Here is a 12,031-nt window from a genome sequence, read left to right as displayed (position 1 = left end):
AATTATGAGAGAATCATTACACACGGCATTCAATTGTTACTTTTAATGCAAATAACTGCCCAAACCGGTCATAAATATCCTATTGGCTCACTGCCATCGCCAGTAACCCTTCCGTGATATATTACATAGGTACAAATCATTGCCTGCCGTAATCAATCAAGCCGCGTTTGCCTTCTTATGCTCTGATGACACTCTTAACCGATACTTATGCATTTATTTTCGATGAGATAACATCGTTCGCCATATTAATTTCATATTACAACTTTTCTAGTAGTTCCTGTAATCCATTAGGAAATTGAAACGATTCAAAGGACAAAAAAGCAGCATTGCATAAAATACAGCGAAACAATAAACCGTAAATCAGTCTTTTAAGTGCGTTCTCAGAAAGTGTGTTGAAGAGAGATTGGAAATGTTAACTTCCGGCAATATATTGCTACTTTACAGTTTGCCACTGCTGATGGGTTATCCAGCTTTGAATTGGAACTCTTCAAATGCCTCAAGTATAAGTTATATTCTGAATGAAGGTCTGGAAAATTGATTGGGAACGGGAAATTAACACAGTTATCGTTATGAACGCCTACAACTCCCAGCTTAACTGCCTCCGTGATGAGGATATTAAAATACTCAGCACTAACACGACCGTTAAGCTATTGAATGCGGACAGCTCTAGCTCACCTTCCAAGCGAGCCAACAATGAATTGCTTTTAATCCGCTGCCTATCGGAGAGATTTTCTGCTGAGCTTTTGGAAGCAATGCTCAATCTCCTTCAAAATAGGCGAAATGTTCGAATGCTTTTCATTTGGAATGAGGAATATACCGCGGCAACGAGTAGGAAGCGTATACAGTTGCAGAAACAGCAACAACTGCTCTTCGAATATTGCGCTGAGTATATGCGTTTGCTCAATGTAATCGCCATTTATCGGGACTACTTGAAGGACGGACACTTCTACACGTTCAGCTATTTTCCGGAGTTTCATCTTGAACGTAAAACAATGGACGAGGATTGCTTCCCAAATCGCATCAGCGACTTAAAAGGCATTGCTTTACGAACTCTGCCCGATCAGTTGGAGCCTTGGACTATTGTGTGGCGTGATCGGAAGGGTAACATACAGATCAGTGGCTTTTAATCTTTTAAAATCTTGCGAGAATTCGCTAAAGATAATAACGCCGCACTTTATTATCCCTTGCCTGTGGAAACAGATATCTTTATAGAATTTGGAACTTGGGTTCCCCTTTTACAAAATGATACAATTGATGTAGTTAGTGGATTCGCGATTGCGGGCGAATTAAACAGCTTTATAGACATAAGCACAGCTGTACAGTCAGTGGATTGGACAATTATGCTGCCTATGCCATCACGAATATCCGACAGCGAAATCTTTGTGTTCCTTCTCAATTCAGTGTTGGGTCTATTATTGCTCAGCCTACTCTTTATATTTTCTTCTGTCTTCACCATTGAGAGTTTGATTTTGCAACGCCGAACGTCAACCGAAAGTTTTCTCTTCTTCCTTTGGACACTCATCAACGTAGTGCTTCGAGGGATAATTGGCCAACCGTCGTACGTTCGAGTAGGGCTTTCAGCGAGATTCTTGAAACGCTTCTTATATATAATACTCTTCTTAAGTGGAATTTTTATGATATCTGCAAGTCTTCAATCATATCTGACTAGCAGTCTTCGCTATCCGCGTATAAAGCATTTCGCAGAGCTGTACCACTCGGGAATAAAAGTAAAAATAAGCAAATATGAGTATAGCTTGCTTCCCAGATATTTCCCCCCGGCATATCTTAAAGTGTTAGATGACATACTGGACACTGTGCCTTCATTTGAAGAAATCCAATGTTAACGATCAATATTGGATCCACGGTATGCTTTCACAATACTCAGCCCAATGTGGTCTGTCATGAGCAAGTATCAATCTCACTTGCAGCAACCGCTTTTTTATGTGAATGAAGGTATATATGTAAGTAAGGGTATTCCGATGGCCATACCATTACAGAAGAATTCAATTTACACGGACGCGCTCAATAATATAATCAATGAAATACAAAGCGTGGGGTTGTTGAACTTATGGACCGACCCAAGAGTATGACGACATGGTGGCGGCAAAAAAACTGAACACCACTAATCCAGTAAACGATGTGAGAAGTGAAAGAAACTTAGGTAGCTTCTACTGGCTGTGGTGGTTGTATGGCGTCGGTGTAGGTCTATCAATTCTGGTGTTCTTTGTTCATCAACCGACGTGACAGCTCTTAGGTTGGCTAATTTCGCATAATCTTTTCACTAATCAAAGATTAAGCAAGTCTTGATTTGTTTCTCTTTAAGTATACTACTGATTGCTTTTGATGTGAATTTTTGTTGAAAAATAATTGTAATAAAGATATATGAAATTAACTAGTCGAACTTATTGGGGTAAGGCTAAAGATAAGAAGAGTCGTGGTGCCACTTTGACTAAATATGATACTGTCTCCTAGCCCTGTAACTTAAATACACATGAGACATTTGTTATAGGGACAATTCGGCAGTGAGAAGTTGGATTGAGGAGATCTCTTTTGAAACACAGATGTATCTGTATCTGACTGCAAGATTCCGATTTTCGAATTTTTAACTTAAATTTGTATTAAATAAGTAGTTATTTATTATAAAAGAGTTTCCATGAAGTATTTTTTTATTTTTTTAAATATTTTTTTATATTTGTTTTTAATGAAAATTTGCTCTATTAATTAGAGCTAGGCACACATTTATAATTGGATCGTATATACGTATGTGTATGAAGATGGTGCGGGGGCGAGCATAATTAAACTGCATTATTTCTTTTCGCGCGCCGTCTTACCGCTCTTTTCCTCGATATCTTCTGCTCTTTTTGCGCCACTTTTATTGTTCTTTTGTTATACCAAAGCTCCGTGAAAAATACCAGGGTAGATATGCCTATTCCAATACCATAGAGCCACCACAACCAGTAAAAGTCCTCCAAATCTAATCTTGCATTTCGCACACCCTCCATCCGATATGAGGTGTTCAATTTCTTCGCCACTACCATATCCTCATACACCTGCCTTTTCCAAAGGTCAGTCAGTCCGACTGCATGTAATCGGTTTATCATTATATTGAAAGCCTCTTTGTAAATCGAGTGATTTTGCAGCGGCATAACTAGTGGCATTCCTTTAGCTATATAAAGTTGTTGGCTCACATAAAAAAGCGGTTGTGGTAAATACGTCTGATATCTAGCCAAGACATCCCATAGATTACTGAACATTGTATAACCGTAACGAGTATCTAAATATGTCCGCTGCCGTTGCAGTTTCTCCAGCGAGCTCGAAAAAATAAACTTTTTTTTTACGCTCTTCAGGTTTCGTCTACTCAAATATAAATCGAGAGCCCTGTAGCCTGCTTGGCTTGTTTTGATAGTTATATCAGACTTTAGGAATTCTTCGAAAGTGTTGATTCGTGGATATCGAACGGGACTAGTCAGATACGATTGTAGGCCGGCAGTTATCAAGGTACTCATAAAAATCCCGCTTAAGAAAAGCGTCATGTATAAGAAACGTTTAATTAATTTTGCTGAAACACCAACTTTTGAAGACGACGGCTGTCCGATAATACTGCGTAGCACCACATTAGTCAGTATCCAAAAGAAGAAGAGACAATTTTCGGCTGCGTTACGTCGTTGTAAAAGTAGAGCCTCCACGGTGAGTACAAGAGAAAACACAAAGAGCAGTATGAAAAGGAGCAAGCCCAATGATGAATTGAGAAGCATCAAAAATATTTCGCTATCAGGTATTTGTGCGGGCAGGGGCAGCATAATTATCCAATCGATAGGCAATATAACCATCGATACAGCCATGTCGGAAGACTTAATCGTCGTTGTGCCAGCCACTATGTCGATTGAGTTATTTTGCAATAAAAAAATCAGTTCTGTTAACGTTGGAGCCCTTTCTGGCGTGACTGCCATGGGGTAGCTAACCGTGCCATTACTTCGTTTAGCGAACTCCCGCACAAATCTCGTTAAAAACCCGCCGATCTTTGTGTCACCATTACTATTTCGCCACACAAGGCTCCATGGCTCTAACTGATCGGGAGCCACTCGTATGGCGACGCCTTCTAAGTCCTTTATCCGATTTGGGAAGCAATCCTCGTCCATTGTTTTTCGTTGAAGATGAAACTCCGGAAAATAGCTGAACGTGTAGAAGTGTCCGTCCTTCAAGTAGTCTCGGTAAATGGCGATTACATTCAGCAAACGCATTTCAGCGCAATATTCGAAGAGCAGTTGTTGCTGTTTCTGTAACTGTAGACGCCTCTCACTCGATGCGGCGGTATATTCCTGATCCCAAATAAAAAGTATGCGAGTATTGCGTTTATTTCCAAGGCAGTTGACCATTGGATCCAATAACTCGCGTGAAAGACTCTCCGGTAGACAGCGGATCAAAACCTTTTCATTATTTAAACCTTCCAAGGTGCTAGAACATTGGCTTTGTGCCATCAGTAATTTAACGGTATTATTAGCACTTAATCTTTTAATGGTCTCGTCCGAAAGGCAGCTCTGGCTGATGTTATAGGCGTTCACAATGACGAATGCGTAAATTTTTCGCTCCAAATTAATTTTATTTGTGATTTCAATAAGGTCCGACCCATTTATTTGTTGCTGAAGATTCCATTGAAGTGGTGGGTAACCAGTAATCAGAGCAAAATTGCAAATTAGTACAAATCGATTAACAGTTAACATTGCTTTGAGTGTTTGGTCTGTGTGCTGAGAGTGTCCAAACAAGACTAAATGGGAACTCATTCGAAAATGTTCATATTTGTGCATTTGTTAAAACAAATCAAAGGAATTGAAAGAAAACAAAAAAAACGCTATAATACCCTTCACAAATATAAAAGGTTCCTTAGAAAAACTTGATTCCAATCGCTCAGTTTGTATTGCAGCTGTATACCATATGTATCCGACATGAATAATTTCCTCGAAGACTACATTATTGCTTTAGATAATAATCCATGCAAAATTTCATGAAGATATCTCGTCAAATGAAAAAGTCTTCCATACAAGCAATAAATCTGGTTGACGGACTAGTTCGGCTATATATAGACAGGTGAACATGACTAACCCGACTCAGCTTGTCACGTTGATCATTTAATTATAAATTGTATAGTCTCCAACGTTTCCTTCTGCATAAGTGTTACAAACGTTGCGGCAAACTCAATATACCATGTTTGGGGTATAAAAATGTTAAAGGTCGAGGTTTATACTCACGTATATTAGTTAAGGCATTTTGATTTACATTTTTTATTCCCAGTGGAGTTAACACACAACCATAAGAGCCAGATAAACACTGCCAGAGACTTAAAGTTCTTCTTATTGGGTTTATATATATTTTAAATAAATTTGTTCGAAATACTTGGAAACTTTTCTACAGGCCAACAGTTGTGAATGCCATTGTAAATAGGAGTTTCTTTCTAGAGAATATTCGTTGGTTTCGCGCGAATTTAAGCCCCCCTTTAAATGTATTAACACATGTAAGTTTAATCAACTTAGTTCTTGCGGGGTGTTCTCCTTTGTCCACACTCCTTTGATTAATGACGCGCATACTGGAATGCTTGTTTAAATTATAGTTTACCGTAATATCATATCATCAAGACACACACCAAGATATGTACTAAAATTGCTCGTATGTGAGGCTCAGGTGTGCTTTTAGGTAATTGAATTCTGCGCAGATAGCTCTTGCTACTTACAAGGTGGGTACCAAAGTAAACAGGACTTTTTGAATCCAGCGCCCTCTGGTGGCGCTATCTATATGTCGACTAGTGCGTTAGAATCTGCTATCTTTATCGATACGATCTTACGAAAGGTGTGTGCCCGGTTTGTTCCGCACAAATTGACTGACGACCAATAATTGCTCGAAACCCAACATTCGAAGGACGATTATTTGACCAAAAATCACATTTTAACCATTAACCACTTCCCGTATTAACCTGATTTGGCACCGAGCGACATCTTCCTTTTCGGAAAAATGCATTTATCCATGAAAGGAAAGCGTTATGCAAACGTAGAGGCCATTCAAAAGGCTTGCACCGGCAAACTGGAGACCATACTGGCCAACGAGCTAAATCACTCATTCGACATGTTTTTGGACCGCGCAAAAAGCTGTATTGAAGCAGGAAGAGAGATTATTTTGAATAAAATAAATAGATTTTGCCGAAAAAGCCATTTGACCTTTTTTTTTTGCAGTCCTGTTTACTTTGGAACGCATATTGTATATCTATATCTATATATATATATATATGTTATCTATATCTTAATTTATGTTATGGCTTAGTTATGGATTTTTATACTTTTTCGATTGATGTCGTTTTGTGGGCGTGGCTGTGGTCCGACTTCATCCATTAACGGACTAGTACTTTTTTTTGCCAAAGAACGCGCATACAAAGTTTCACAAGATATTTCAATTTTAACCCAAGTTACAACTTGCACGGACGGACAGACAGACGGTCACTTAGATTTCAACTTTTCCCGTCATCCAGATAATTTATATATATGTTTGTGTATAACCCCACATCTATATCGATTCAATTTTAGATGATAAGAATAACCGTTAGGTTAAAAAACTATTATACTCTGTGGCAACATGTTGAAAGAGTATGAAAATAAATATGCAATAAAAACCTTGGTTGAAAGTATGGTTGTAAGTACTTAAGATATCTCCATCTACTCGTAATACTCTAAAGTAAAAATGTTAAATATTTAGTATTAACCGCACATACTACCACATTATTAAAAACTACTGAAGGAAGATAACGAGTTTATTCTATAAATAGCAACGTTCAAAAATTTGGTTTAGGTTGTGTGTCAAATTTCATGAAATAATCACTTCAACATTAAATGATAATACAATCAACTTGTAATGAAACGATTTTAAGATTTTTCTGACTTGGCTTTGGAATGTTGCCCACTGGTATGAAAAGAGAAACAATTGAATAAATGTTATATTTTGAGCGAAGCTGAAAGGAGTGAAAGTGAAATAAGCGTTCTGCATCATGTAATTGGTTATAAGTATATACAATCATGTCGAAGTACAAACGTACTTATGTAGGATTTAGTGTGATTGCTGATTCATTAAAATAGTGTATACAAAACTTAATTGAAGATACCAGCAAAATAATATAAAGCCCATAATTTATATAATTAGCGATAATTTAAGTATTTAGCAATAATTTAAGTAAAAACTGAGATATCTTGAAGAAACTTGCACTAAGCGAAAACTTTTAATGTGCTATAATTAGGCCGCATACGACTATAAGTACAAATTTGATCTTAATAGCGAAGGAGAATTATGAGAATTTTTGCCTAATAAGTTTATATCTCTCAAACCAAATTCAAAACTATAATGACTAGACTTCCCAAGGATAAGTGTTTGTAGCACTTCGTTATACAACGCAAAACAATATATGAAATCAGATAATAACCAAGACCACTCCCATATAAAGTTTATATTGAAAACTACCACAAGTGCGAGAATTAACTAAATTCTTACACCAGAAGTTAAATAATATTGACAAAATTTGGTGCATGATATTATCTTTAATATACATACATATGTATGTATGTATAAAATTCTCGTGTCACGGTGTACGTTATTGAACTCCTCTGAAACCGCTCGACCGATTTTCGTGAATCTTAGCGTGCATATCGGCTAGGGTGGAGAATCGGACAACATCTATTTTTCATCCTCCTAAATGTTAAGGGAAATTGGAAAATTCCCAAAAAGTAACATTTATCCATACAAATTTTTTTAAATTTTTGTTTGTTTTGTTTTTCAATATTTTTATTTGTCAAATATTTGAATCATTCAATTTCGGTCGCATGCTTTTTTTATTCCGGCTATTTAAAAGAAAAATTCTTGAAAATTATTCAGTGAAAACGTTATGTTTCACATAAAGTGATCAATTACAGATTGAAATTTCTTACGAAGCCACGAAGAGGTCGCGCTAATATCGGTCGGCGTTCCTTTTGCCATCAACGTATGGCAGCCCAAGACACATGAACGACTACTCCCAGGATGCGATGACATACATACATGTGGAATTATGGAACGCGGTCAATCAGCAAGCGATCGTCACGATGTCACAGCACGACTTTTCAAACAACAGCAGCGATGTTTGATGGACTTTATCTTGAAGCAACATATGGTACATATACATATATGGTGCTGTTAGATGCTGGATGTATTCTGCTGAGTAGCAAAACAAAGTTAACCGCACGCACACATTCTTCTTTGGATGATGGTTACAGGTGGTTACTCTGATGCAGAGAAAGATACAGTATTATACCAAATGGTGAAAACCAATATGGTTCATGGACCTTGCGGACACCACAATCCCACTTCGGGATGTATGTCTGACAATAAATGCACGAAACACTATCCAAGTGCTTTTCCTTCGAAAACTCAAACTTCAAATTATTGATATCCACTGTATAGTAGAGGTGTCAAACTATCGATGGGACTATCGATAGTATCGATAGTTTTTTTTTTTTTTTTTGACTATCAATGAGTATCCTTCGAAAACTCAAATTTCAAATTACTGATATCCACTGTATAGTAGAGGTGTCAAACTATCGATGGGACTATCGATAGTATCGATAGTTTTTTTTTTTTTGACTATCAATGAGTATTGATAGTTTTTTTTTGAACTTTTGAAACTATCGATGGTTCGACTATCGATAGTTTGACATCTCGCTCATCACTACTCTGCATTGTGAAATAACGACATCGAGTCAGTTTGCTATTTTTCGTGTTTATTATACATATATACAAATATATTTGACTACAATAAGAGTATTAGTTACAATAAAATACTAAGCTGCAGATTTAAGTGACGGTTCCTTTCAAAATGGAAATCGGGGACAGCAATTCATCAGGTGGGTACATTTCTTACAAATAATTTCTCATACTAAGCGCCTTTTCGTACGCAGATGCGCCGGCGAACAAAAAACAAAAAATTTCGGATGTTTGGAAGCATTTCCGAATTGCTGACAAAAAATATGCAAAATGCATTAAGTGCCAAAAATTATATAAAACTAGTGGAAATACTTCCAACTTAATGGACCACCTTAAGCGTGCTCATCCTCTGCACGCTGAGCAGGCGAAGCCCGGCAGCACATTGACAAATTTTTTTAAAAAAGATGACATCTACGGCAATAATTCCACGCGGAAAGCAGACATTGATTTGGCGTTGGCAAGAATGGTTGCTATAGATGTACAACCATTTCGCATTGTCGAAGATCAAGGATTTAGAGAGCTCGTTCGGTGTCTTGATTCTCGATATGAACTACCATCTCGAAATACCATTCTGAATGTTCATATACAAAGGCTTTATGAAAATGGTAAAACTAAATTACAGGCCATTCTTAATGAAATTGAAAGCTGTGCTATAACCACTGATTGTTGGTCGTCGAAGGCAAATGAAAGCTATTTGACCGTTACGTGTCATTTCATTGATGGCGATTTCAAAATACGATCGGCAGTTTTAACGACATCAAAGCTCGCTAATGAACTCAACCATTCAGCTGCAAACATTTCAGTATCGTTGCGTGAGTGCCTGCAAAAATGGAATATATTCCAAAAAGTCAACTGCGTGGTTACAGACAACGCTGCATCAATGATTAAAGCCTGTGAGCTGCTTCAGAAGAGGCATCTGCCGTGCTTTGCTCATTCCATCAATCTTGTAGTACAAGATCTTTTGTGTACTGAAAAAGTAAAAGCATTATTGTCGAATTGCAAACGCATTGTAGCATATTTCAAAAGCAGCACTATTGCATATGCAAAATTAAAGAAAGAACAGGGTAGTGAAAAACAGTATAGCCTGATTCAAGAAGTTTCAACAAGATGGAATAGCGCGTTTGCTATGGTTCAGCGAATTTTACTTATTAAGGATGCCATCTTTGCAGTGCTTTTAAGAACACCAAAAGCGCCACCAGTTCTAACAGCAGAGGAAATAGAGCAACTTCAAGACGTATGTTTATTGTTGGAACCATTCAACACATATATAAGCATTTTATCGGGTAATAAATATGTGACGATTTCGCATGTAATTCCCATTGCATGGGGATTGCACTCAACGTTAATGAAGCTTCAATCAAAATTGAAAACTTTTGTTGGATCGGAAGCACAGTTATACTTATGCGACAAAATTAAACAGAGGCTGTTTCCATATGAATCCAGAAGTGCTACTAGATTAGCCACCTTGCTAGATCCGAGATTTAAAAAAGAAGGGTTTCAGTCAGGTCAAAATGCGGCCCAAGCGTCTATGTTGCTGGAAAACGAATTGGTTGAAATCGACAGAATTGCAGCATCGTCATCGAATGACAACAGAGAGGAACCGTCGACATCAAAAAGCGTTAAAATTCCACAGATTTATGAATTTTTGACAGAGAAGCTATCCAGCAAAGTCAAATCCAACAGAGCGGATGCTATCATCACACTACGCGAATACACTGAAAAACCCAATGAGCCGCTAGATGTAGACCCATTGGAATACTGGAAGGTAGCAATGGCATTTTTTGTAACGCTTATATAAACAAACATTTATCTCAATTTCAGACTAGATCGACTGAAATGAAGTCAATGCAAATCATGGCATGCAAATATTTGTGCATTCCGGCAACTTCAACGGAGTCTGAGCGTATGTTCAGCAAAGCTGGAGAATTAGTCTCAGACAGACGAACAAGACTGAAGTAAAAAAATGTCGATATGTTGTTATTTATCAACAAAAATCACGAAATGTGTTGATATTGATCTCTTTAAAACCACTGAGTGGCTCTTTGATCTCCGTTTTAAGCTTTCAACTTATGTTGTAAATAAATTTATTAATGTTTTTTTTTTAATATGAAAATAAATATGAGTTATTTTGTTCTTGGAAAGACAATTGATTTTTTTCAAGATATTTTTTATGAACCTTTGAAGTACGATAGTACTATCGATAGTTTTTTTTTTTGACTATCGATGAGTATTGATAGTTTTTTTTTTTAACTTTTGAAACTATCGATGGTGCGACTATCGATAGTTTGACACCTCTACTGTATAGGCGTCGCTCACCAGACGACAATGGCAGAACATTCAGCATTCAATTTAGAAGAATGAATATTGAAGTTGACAACACATGAATTGTATCATATTCGCCATTATTGTGTAATTCACATTCAAAACTCATATCAATGTTGAGTATTGTAGTTTGGTGTAATCGATAAAATACGTTTGCAATTACGTCACCAAAGGAAGCAATATGACGGTTATTGGTCTTGAACGATACGGTCGATACGTGAACTGCAATAAAGCGCTTTGTAGGATATTTACTTTTGCAATTCATGAACGTTTTCCGACTGTTGTGCGTCTCGCAGTTAATTTGGAGAGTGTATTTCAACCCAGAGAATACAGTACAGCCAGTGGAAACACCGCCAGCAACAAAATTAACATTGACGATTTTTTTTTCTCAACTTTCATCAGTGATCCGTTTGCGTGAACATTGCTCTATTCGGAAATACCTTGATATTATACCTGGGATGTATCGTCAAAGAAATAGTGGCGCAGAAAGCAATTCCAACCAGTAGATTAACATCCAGGTGTGTTATCAACTAATGCATTAGGACAAATTTACACAATCCACCCGATAAACGACGATTGTTTCTACCTTCGGTTGCTAATGATTAATGTACGCGGTTCAACTTTATTTGAGTCATTGCGTACTGTGAATGGTACGGTGTGTGCAAATTTTGGAGAAGTAAGCCAGCAATTACAATTGCTGGAATATGTTAATCACTGGAATGAAAATGAAGTATGCACACCTTTCGCTATAAACATTTAGACAAATCAGCCATCAAATCCGCGTCTAAAAATTGGAAATGGATCAATTCCGGTGGTTCGATATCAATTCCATCTGTCGTTTATCAATTCATGAAAGATAAACTCATCAAGAATGTTCGGACATTGGCCAAATTATTGTAACTACAAGGTCTGTCGCAAAAGAAACAGGACTGTTAAAACA

At 37.2% G+C, this 12,031-nt stretch overlaps 2 protein-coding genes across 2 annotated transcripts; both read left to right on the top strand.

Moving 5' to 3' along the window:
* Nucleotides 1-518: 518 nt before the first annotated feature.
* On the top strand, nt 519-1,844 carry LOC126758398 (uncharacterized). Its single transcript, XM_050472655.1, has 2 exons — nt 519-1,101; nt 1,159-1,844. The coding sequence occupies exons 1-2, from the start codon at nt 519-521 to the stop codon at nt 1,842-1,844; spliced, it is 1,269 nt and encodes a 422-aa protein (XP_050328612.1).
* A 7,302-nt stretch (nt 1,845-9,146) lies between these two features.
* On the top strand, nt 9,147-10,719 carry LOC126759653 (E3 SUMO-protein ligase ZBED1-like). Its single transcript, XM_050474619.1, has 2 exons — nt 9,147-10,534; nt 10,596-10,719. Exons 1-2 carry the CDS (start codon nt 9,233-9,235, stop codon nt 10,602-10,604), a joined length of 1,311 nt encoding a protein of 436 aa, XP_050330576.1. The 5' UTR covers nt 9,147-9,232; the 3' UTR covers nt 10,605-10,719.
* The last annotated feature ends 1,312 nt before the right edge of the window (nt 10,720-12,031 follow it).

The sequence above is a fragment of the Bactrocera neohumeralis genome, chromosome 5 (genome assembly GCF_024586455.1).
Source record: "Bactrocera neohumeralis isolate Rockhampton chromosome 5, APGP_CSIRO_Bneo_wtdbg2-racon-allhic-juicebox.fasta_v2, whole genome shotgun sequence".
Taxonomy (NCBI): Eukaryota; Metazoa; Arthropoda; class Insecta; order Diptera; family Tephritidae; genus Bactrocera; species Bactrocera neohumeralis.
The sequence above is the reverse complement of the archived record's forward strand: the minus strand, read 5'-3'. Positions and strand labels throughout refer to the sequence as shown.